We start from the raw sequence: 10587 nt of genomic DNA on the forward strand, positions 1-10587 counted from the left end.
TGCTTTGTTATATATGTATAACGCAGTAATTTACTGCGTTATCTTGTCATAACGCAGTATTTTACTGCGCTATACTGCTGCAATATGTTGTCACCTCAACTGTTCAAACTTTAAGTGTTATATAATGTAATTTGACGAATAGTTACCAACCACACAAAATTGAGTTACTATGTCATTTTTTGACCAATTTAGAGATATTAGTTGTGTTATATCGTCACTCCAGAAAACATATTCGATGCAATGGGTAGGACATGGAAATTGGGTGAAGATTTTGAATACTCAAACAACCCGAACGAGAGATACAACCAATGTTACAACAATATGATGATAGAGGAGTGAAATTGGCGTGTTAGGGAGGTTGCAACACTGGAGCAAAAGTTAGCGTCAGTAGGGCTTAAACTCCCAAAAAAACGTGCTATGTCAATGCCTCGTGAAACTCCACAAGAGTTTAATTTTGCTCTTAACCGTTTTCGCGAAGAGAACAATCAGATGCAAATACGTTACCTTAGGGTAGAATATGGTTTACATGGTAGCACAAGATTTAGATCCAAGTGGGATTCGGACTGTGAGATGTCCGATGAAGATTAATATTTTTTATATAAAGTAAGTAGGTAGGGTCATAAAGACCCCCCCCCCCCAAAAAAAAAAAAAAAAAAAAAAACTAGGAGTATATGGGGGTTTGCAACTATATAAGTAACACTTTCTTTTGTTATTAGACTACAACGTATTCAATGTCTAGTAGTAGAAATTCAGCTTGGTCTTTACTCCTTCCAAAAGAACCAAATAGCATTGATGATAAGAGTTCAAATCATAGCAGTTTTTCGAGCGATACCAGTGATTTCAAACTAGATAAGCTAAATCCCCACCTTCTTATATAGCGTAATGATGATTTCTGCAGTGTGAAATATTCAGATCCGCGAGAATATTATTGATGTTTACGCCGAGAATGGTCACATCGGCTTGCCGAATCAGAACGTCTTGTTCGTGACTTGGAAAATCTCAACGCTCCGATCCCAACAAGGTACTCCATAACCATGCCTCGAGTAGGTCCACAAACTTGCGAGCTTGCCGTGCAAAGGATTAGAAAAGAAAACAACAGAATGCTGACAAGACGATGTAGATTTTACATGCTAAAGTTGGCCGAAGAACAAGCATCATCAACCAGTAGAGAACTAACATCTACTGAAAAAAGATGTGTCTTAAGAAACCGCCAATATTTTTCTGAGGACGATATTGAGGACTTCTATTCTGATGATGATTAAGAATGTTGTGATTTTAGTTTTAAGTTTAATTTATGATGATGTTGTTATTTTGAAGAATATTAGTATGTTTAGTTTTTCATCAACTCAAGGGCATGAAAGGATGAATGTATTTTAAGTTTTTTTTTTTTTTTTGATGATTGTATTTTTACTACTTTTGGTTTATTATTAATGAACAAGTTTAAGTATTCGTAAAGAACTTAAAGCTAATGACACCAAGCCTTCAAACTAAAAATGGCGTTCGAGTACTTTTCAACCACTAAAATGACAATCCGAAGATTTTCTTATCCTTGATATATTGAGCCTACCTTATTAATCGCACAAAAATAAGTAGGGCTCTATATAAAATATTGAAGTTCCGGGATCCCGAAGCATGATTAATCTATGGTCAAAGTACGTTAAAAAGTGCAATGAAAGAGGGGTTAACCAAAAGGGCAAAAAAAAAATAATAATAATAAGAAACCCTTTAGCGAAGTATTTTACTGCGCTTAAGCACTTGACGGTGCCTGCTTTAAGCACTTAACGGCTCCGTCACGGTTAAGTGCTTTAGCGCAGTAAAATACTGCGCTAAAGGTTTTACTGCGCTAAAGGCAGTTTTGTAACTTTTTTTTTTGATTGGGATAGTTTGGTTCAAAAGGTTTTTTTTTGGGTCATTTTGGTTCCGGACTAGTAAGAAAACACTCTTCTCACTTAGCTTCCTCCTTAAGGCTTAATGGCTCGAGCAGGAAAGCAATCGCAGTTTTGACAGTACTATTATAGAGATGGGAAAACCCACGTTCCCTCCGAAGCCATTTGAACATGAGTTTCCTACTTAGTATAAGAAAGAAAAGTTTCATCACGTCTTTAAAGCATGGTCTATGATTTCACGACTTGCTTATTAAAAAAAAAATAACACCTTTCTTGAGAAATATTTAATTTTGAATTGTCATATTTTTAGAACCACATGACTATGATGATATGTTTAAACCAGAAGTTTTAAAAGTCTTTTTCTCTTTATTAAACTCTATATCTAGTCAAAATACGGACACAAATTAATTAAATAATACGGGGAGGGTATGTTTCTAGCCACTACCTTTTGCACAAATGCAAATTAGATCAGGTTCAAGTAGCAAACATGCATAATCGTGTATATGAGTGACTAAAGTAATACCTATATGAGAAAAAAAAGTATTTACTCTCTCTTGAAAGTTGGACTAGAAAGGAGTGATATCCCTTGGCTATGAAAGATGCAGATGGTCCACTTCATCGAAATATATATATTGTCGATCGTAAATAAGTTTTACACTAAGAATTCATAGAAGTCAACTTGCATGTAATTGTCTAAGATAAGCATGCATGAACTAGTAGTACTTCGAAAAACAAGGTCACATGCTAAAACAGATAATTAAATTGTCTTACATTTGTGCATCGGATTAATTAACTGGCTTTTGCTTCGTCTAAAAAGAAAGAAAAAGGGCCTATTTGCTTGGTACGTAGTTTTACCTAATATGAATAATATTGTTATTTAATGTGATCTTAATCAGTATGTTTGATTAGATCTATTTTTCTGGGATTAATTTATCTGACTTCTCCTCCTTTCCATTTTTTGGCACCAAGATATTAAGCTGAGCAGTGACAACTTAAATGGAAAACTTCAAAGCTTTGAGAGTTGGAGAAACCTTCAGAAAATGTAAGCAATCTTCACATCATTTGATGATTTAAAAGCTTGTAATCTGTAAGATAAGTTTAAGTGGCTTAAAATATTATGCATAGTTGAGGGAATATTAGAGCCTCTGGTTTTGAAGGAGCACCATCTCCAAGCATTTTTATCTTGAGAAATGAACGAACAGTGAGTTGTTATCTGTGTTGCACACGAATGAACGAATAGTGAGTTGTTTTCTATGTTGCATACTTCTTTTAGTTGCTTCTTCTGGCGTTCCTGTTTATTCATTTTGGAATTTTACTTTAATAAGATACTGACTTTTGGAAATAAACTGTGTATTATTACCTTAACCAACAAACTTTACAGAAACGAGCACCTAAGAGACACTAACCACCTTCCAGGAAGGGTGCTAGTACTCTTGGGCCTCTGGGAAGAAAAAACTCTCACCAATACTTACAATCTGAAATTCTAATCCTATACTAGATAGCAAAATTAAACAGCATCTAACTACAAAATTTCTGAATTAAAGCCCAACTCCCATGTGCCTTCTTTGAATTCTTCGTATAGTCCATTCTCTCCTTCACGTCCTTTTGAATCTGTGTAATCACCTTTCCTTTATCTACAGTTATATGCTTGGAACACTTTCCAGTTTCTTGCCTTCCAGGTATGATGTATCATTGCCCCTCAAAAAGCTGTGACAATCTCTTTCTTAAACTGTTCCCATCTCTTATTCTGGATCCATTGCAGACCTTGGCTCACCCCCCTTCTATGTATTGTTCTCCTAGCCCACTTTTCTATCCTAGCCCACTTTTCTATCTCCTCTCTTATATCAGAAAACCATCTACAACATGAGAATAAGTGGGTCTGAGTCTCAACTTGTGGCCCATCACATAAGCAGCATTTATCATCTTGCACTGGTATATTTAGCCTGATCAACCTTGCCTTAGTTAATAACCTCCCTTGGTTGGCCAGCCACATGATAAATCCATGTCTTGGCAGCATTATTGAATTCCAAATAAGATTATAACTTCTAGAGACAGAATAGTTGCCTTTTGGAGTCAAGCAGTAGGTGCCATTTTGATACCAGTTTGTCATCATGAGCTAAATTGAGTTCAACTTCTTCCAGTACCAACTACAGTCTGCTGGTGGTCTATGTGCCCAGAAATCCTGTTCACCTCTCATATTAGTCCATGCACCCATCTTATCCATAACATATCTTCCTTCTTAGCTAATTGCCAGATAAGTTGAACAACTGATGCCACATTCCAGTTCTTGCAACTCTTAAAGTTTAAACCACCAAATTTCTTTGGTACACAAATCTTTTCCCAGGATACAAGAGCTATTTTCCTATTTTCTTCTATACTGCCCCTCAAATAATCTCTACACTTCTTACCTACAACTTTGAAGACACTCTGGGGAAGGATGAATACTGCTCTCCAATAGTTGTAAATTAAGAACAGTACTGCTATAATCGCTTGCAGTTTACCTGCATAGGACAATGTTCTGGAATGGCCACTGGAAATTCTGCTTGTTATCTTTTCCACTAGCTGATGACAATCTATGTTGCTCCACTTCTTTGAAGACAAGGGCAAACCTAGGTACCTTATTGGTAAAGTCCCTAATGCAAACCCTATCAATTGTAGAAGCTGCTCTTTAGTTGCTTCATCCACGCCTGCAATAAACATATTTGATTTGTCTATGTTTGCCACCAATCCAGTGACCTCACTAAAGTGTCCCAAGGCTTCCATTACCCTTCTAAACTCAAATCCCCTTTACAGAATATCATCAAATCATCAGCAGAAATTAGATTCTGACTTTTGATTTGAATGAATTTAACTTCTTTTTAACTAGCTAGCAATGATTTTATTGCTCCTGCAGTTAGATGTGCTGGACAGTCTATTCATCAAATGATGAGCTTGATAGAAAAAAATGATCCACACAACTTTGCACAAAGAGGACCAATTCAGAAAAAAGTTCTGTTTAAGTTCAGATCAGTTCACTTGGGGCAAAATAACTTGATTTGATTTAGCTAACAGCTAGGAAGACAAAAACTACATGCTTCAGTTCCTACTATATATATAGGCATCCCCACAACTAATATTTAGCACTACCTAGTTAGATACTACCCTTGAAGCCAACATGCATTTTACAAAAACCAAAACATAGTAAGTGGAGTACTAGGTACTTTAATCATGCTAGGAGAAGAACATGGACCAAAAAAGTAGAAACATTATTGATCTAATCCCTTTTTTGATCACCATGAAATGAAATCCTGTCCATGATATTGGACACTACCTCTTTGGACTCCTGGAGCAACTTGACACTCTTCTTGAGCCTACTGTGCTTCTCTGCAACTAATGGCAACTCATCAAGCATTCTCTTGATTCCACCACCGCGAGGCGCCATCAATTCCTGAACTATCTCCTCTTCCATGTCCTTGTTAATCATGTTTTGAATGCTGAACATAATGTGCAAGGCCATCGAATCAACCAGCCTCATCAACACAATTTTCCAATAAGCAATGATCCTCATCTTCATATCGAAAGCCTGTTGTACTAACCCTAAATGCTTCCCCAAATGACCAACGTCGACTTCTCCGAGTCCTTTCAGATTTACTAAAGAGCCCTTCCCCCTATCTGTGTGCTAAATGAAATTGAAGTTGGTCATTTGAGGAAGCATCTAGGTGTGGTGCAACAGGCTTTTGAATTGAAGATGAGAATGACTGTCTATTGGAAGATTGTCTTGATGAGGCTGGTGGATTCGATGGCCTTGCACATGATGTTCAGCATTCAAAACATGATTAACAAGGAGATGGAAGAAGAAATAGTTCAGGATCTGATGGCACCTCAAAGTGGTGGAATCGAAAGAACGCTTGATGAGTCGCCTTTGGTTGTGGAGAAACGCAATAGTCTCAAAAAGAGTGTCAAGTTGCTGAAAGAGTCTAAAGAAGTGGTGGCCAATATAATGGATAGAATTTCTCTTCATGGCGATCAAGAAAGGGATTAGAATGACATGTGTATGTTTCTTCCTGTTTTAGATCAGGGCTTCCTTTTCTCTACCTATAGTACTTACTATGTTTTGGTTTTGTAAAATGTGTCTCAGCTCCTAGAGAACTATCTAACTGCTTGGTACTAAAGATTTTGTGTGGATTGCCTACATTAGGAATTGAAGAGTCTGTGGCCCTGGTTGTATATAGTCATTGTCTTCAATTCTAGCTGTTAGATATATGAAAATCATGTTTCTTTGTCTTCTTATTTGCTGCTTTAACTGAACCGAACCGCTTTGTACTTAAATTCGTGCTGATTTCTTTTCGCGAAGTGCTTATTAATTCTGTTTTGTTTTGCTGCAAAATTTACATGTGCCGGCTTCATCAGTGGTTAAAAACAAGTCATTGAGATCAAAACTCAGTATCAATGTCATATAAAGGAAAGGAAGCCTAGTATTATGAGATCATAAACTAATCTCTTAATACATGAAAAGGAGAAAAAAGAATTATATTATCAACATTATGCAGAGATCTAGGGCATTAATCATTTTCTTCTATGTCAGTGGCTTCAAGATTGACACCATCAGGTCCGTCACCCACACACAAGGTTCCTTCTATAGTGTGCATTGTCGTCAGCAAAGTGCATTTAAGTCTGAAACATCTAAAGGTTCATGACTAAATGTCAATTACAAGTTTACAACACCTAGATGGACTAGTCAGTGATATATAACACGTCCTTTCTAGGGCCGAAAACAAGGGGAATCATTAATGATTTTCATGCCTGAATTATCAATTATGGATACTGTTAGCCGCAAACTATTGAAAAAGGTTAAAATTTAAGGTTCCGTCTCTCAAATGGTTAAAGCTCGAATTCGGCAAGAATTTGATATTGTACACGCTCCTTAAGGAAGAATTAATTAGAAGGAATATTTGACTAACTATATGTTATGTCTATCTTATAATATCTCTACATTAAATGTGTAATCTAATATGTTATTTTTATTAATAAAAAAATTCTACTAATGATAAAATGGGAAAAATTATACTTCCTCCGTCCTATAACAAGTGTCACTTTAGCTAAAAACACGCATATTTTAAAAATTAATAATGCAATATGAAATTTACCAAATTACTCATATATAATAAAAATAAATTATTTTTCCTCTTGATTAGAGCATGCACAAGTAGTGAACCTTTTGACATTGAAAATCTAATAATATCAAGTTACTATGTGACTTTTCAATCATCACTTAAATGTTACTTTAAATTGTCCACGGTAAAATTGAAAAAAAAAAAATAGCCAATTTATGTCTTGACTCTTGACACTCATTATGAGATAAAAGAAGTAATTAATTGGCTTTAAAATTCTAAAATGTAAATAATTTAAAACACGTAGTATAATTTGAGACGGAGTGAGTAGTAGGATATTCGTGTGCTGAAAACGCCGTTCCATAAATCCCGTTGAAAAGGACAGATGCTGACGTTTCCCGTTGAATCGAACTTTCTGCGTCCTATCGCCACGTAATAGCCCCGGGCACTAAAATCTCCACCATCGATCAGTAGTTAGTCCTACTAGAGTTATTCTAACCCGTTGGATGTAACAAAGTGGGACCCATAAATTTATATATATCTCTATAGATCCTTAAATGATTCTATAAGTAATGTAACGTTGAAGTAGCTGAGCTTTTTCCACACAAAAATGGACCAAAACGGCGTCGTTAGCTTCCGCCACCGTCAATCTCCGTCATCCGATCGTTTCCTGACCGTCTTCTCTCCACCACAAAACAATACTCCTCTCAACGCCGTTGATGATGACGACGATGAGCTGAACGAAGATGAGGTGTTTTGGACAGGAAGAGACTTAACTGAATCTCAACTCCGTTCTTCTACTACTACTACTTCTCCTTCACAACGCCGTCAGTTATCTTTCCGTGAACGTGACAACTTCGGTATTCTCGCCGCCTTAACGGAAGATAACCGGAAACCTGACTTTTCAGTTGTCCGTCGGAAATCTTCTGTCGCTTCCTCACCGGAACAGATTTCATCTTCGCCTTCTACAGTTATACCGTTTTCACGTGCTTTTCCTTCCATTCCTAAGCCTCCCCCATCAGGTAATCAACGGAAATTTTTTGTGAAAATATCTAGCAACATTTGCATTTTTGGTCCCTAAATTATAGGTTTATTCTGATTTTAGTCCTTGTGATATCCGACGAAGCGCGTTTAACCTTTAAATGGCCGAAATGTGTGTTTTTAGTCCTCTTAGCTAAGAGCCCGTTTGGATTGGCTTATAAGTTGCCTATAAGTTGTTTTCAATTTTTTTTTGAGTGTTTGGCTGGCCAGCTTAAAGTTATTTTGTGCTTAAAATAAGTCCAAAAAATTAATTGAGCCCATTTGACTTAGCTTATCTAAAGCTTATAAAACAGCTTATAAGCCCACTTATTTTGTTGGGGTAGGCCAACTTATTTTTTTTTAGCTTATAAGCTGGAAACAACTTATAAGCTGCTTTTTTTAAGCCCATCCAAACAGGCTCTAAGAAGTATTTCGTATTTGAACTACTTTTAGAATTATATTACCGAAAAAATAGAGTTAATGGTCAAAAACACACCTCAACTATCACTTTTTTTGTGAGTTTACTGCCTGAAATATCTGATGTGCGAGTTTCCTACTAAGCTAAACTGGATTAGATTAAGTTAATATTTTAAGATTAAAATTTCACGTGCTTTTCCTTCAATTCCCAAGCTTCCATCAGGTAATGAAGGAAAAAATTAGGGAAACTACGCTTTATGTCTTTTTTTGAAAATATTTACGTCACGTAGCCTATACTTTGTATATAAACACCTGATTTAGCTCATATTACACTTTTATACAAGGTTGATACGTTATGTATAATGTTGTATAATACTGTATTGTATATTGGGCTACCTGGCATAAATATTTTCAAAAGCTATATATATTTGAAAATTTCCATTTTATTTGTAAAATCATAAATATTTGAATACTCTCTACAATCTCCACAATGTGAAAATAGCTAGCAACATTCGCACTTTTTGGTCCCTAAATTATAGGCATATTCTGATTTTGGTTCTTGTGATATCTGATCGAAGCACATTTAACCTTCAATTAACCGAAATGTGTGTTTTTAGTCCTTTTATGTAAGAAGTCTGTTGTATTTGAACTACTATTAGAACTATATTACCGTAAAAAATAGAGTTAATGGTCAAAAAACACACCTGAATTATCACTATTTCGTACAGCTTTGAATTATTTTTTCCAACAGGTAACAATAATTTTAGTCATTCAAAATCCATGCCGGCGAGGAACTTCCAGCACTCGGCTCCGGTCAATGTTCCGATGATGGCGAAAAGGGCACCAAGGAACAGCGAACTTGCTGAAGTTGAAATTGACGATGATGATGCCGATGATGAGATGTTACCGCCGCACGAGATGGTGGCTCGAGGATCAATGAGGTCTTCTCCTAGGACCACTTTTTCGGTGCTGGAAGGCGTCGGAAGAACGCTCAAAGGGAGAGATCTTCGTCAAGTTCGCAATGCTGTGTGGCGACAAACAGGTTTTCAGGATTGAAATCTGTTCAATAAATGGTGATATAACTCAAGATCTTCTTTTTGATATCTAAACTGACCTGATGTTTCTAGTTATATTTTGTATATAGGCAATGAAAAAAATGAAGAAATGTTTTTACAAGTTTCTTCAGTTTTTTATATGGCTTTAAGTGTATTGAAAGAAGTTGATTATCTAGAAAAAATTGGCTGATGTGTTGTATCAACATGTACATTTTGGTCAGTGATCTCTTTGAATATTTTGATGCAAGATAGTTTTGTTAGATTATATATGATTCTGTTGGACGCGCTTCAGTATTTGTGAGTTCGAAAGTTTCCAGCTTTTAACTATTGATCTCTGTTATCTTTGCTATATTTATGGTGAAGGTTCATAGATCGTTGACATGTTCATGTTTAGACTGCTGTTTTGGTAGTTACTCTGTCTCTTTCTTGCTTGCCTGTCGGTCTGCCTGTAGTCGTGATGGGTTGCCACTAGGTCACTTGGCTTGCAGGTTTTCTCCTGTAGTTCACTCCGCCGTTCAGTCGGTTGCCCTTCCAGTCAGGCCTTGATGTAGCCTGTCGCTGTCGAGTTGCTCTGTGCTTGCTCTCTAGCTAGCCCTGACGACGTCTCATTATTCTCTTTTCCAGTCGCATTATTCCTTTATCTTTTTGTTATGTCATGACTGAGCTCGTGTCTGTCTGAGTCTGTGATTAGCGAATGTCAAATTCACAAGAGCTGATCATGTTTAATCATTCACATTATCTAGTAGTTCAGGTGACTTCTTTTGCTCCTTCTATACAATGTCTGAGCTGAATTAGTGGACTGATCCCCGGAATCAAGTTTCAGTAGCTCCTCCTTGAAATCCTCTGCTTTTATCATGATTTATGCTATCCTTTATCTAGCAGTTTCCCATCTGATTGACAATAGCTTAAAATATCATGTATGTTTCATTTTTTGTGTTTCTTTTTTGTGGTGAAGATATCGTTCAAACCAACTTGCACACAAACACCCAGGGTTGGATCTAGGTCCCGCCGAGGATTTTCACCCGAACACTCTCGGCAAAAGATTATATCGTATATATAAGGTTTTGTTTTCATTTTTTATGTACATATATGGATTTGAACACCCTAAAAAACAAGAAA

At 36.4% G+C, this 10587-nt stretch overlaps 1 protein-coding gene across 1 annotated transcript; it reads left to right on the forward strand.

The window, feature by feature from the left end:
* Positions 1–7531: 7531 nt before the first annotated feature.
* Positions 7532–9759, forward strand: LOC132607196 (protein S40-7-like). The gene is made up of 2 exons (XM_060321054.1): positions 7532–7998; positions 9165–9759. Exons 1-2 carry the CDS (start codon positions 7587–7589, stop codon positions 9467–9469), a joined length of 717 nt encoding a protein of 238 aa, XP_060177037.1. The 5' UTR covers positions 7532–7586; the 3' UTR covers positions 9470–9759.
* The last annotated feature ends 828 nt before the right edge of the window (positions 9760–10587 follow it).

This window comes from Lycium barbarum, chromosome 8 (assembly GCF_019175385.1).
Source record: "Lycium barbarum isolate Lr01 chromosome 8, ASM1917538v2, whole genome shotgun sequence".
NCBI classification, from domain to species: Eukaryota; Viridiplantae; Streptophyta; class Magnoliopsida; order Solanales; family Solanaceae; genus Lycium; species Lycium barbarum.

Coding starts and splice junctions, on each gene's coding strand:
- LOC132607196 (XM_060321054.1), top strand. CDS start 7,587: ATGGACCAAAACGGCGTCGTTAGCTTCCGCCACCGTCAATCTCCGTCA. Junction 7,999..9,164: donor TCCTAAGCCTCCCCCATCAG/GTAATCAACGGA, acceptor TTTTTCCAACAG/GTAACAATAATTTTAGTCAT.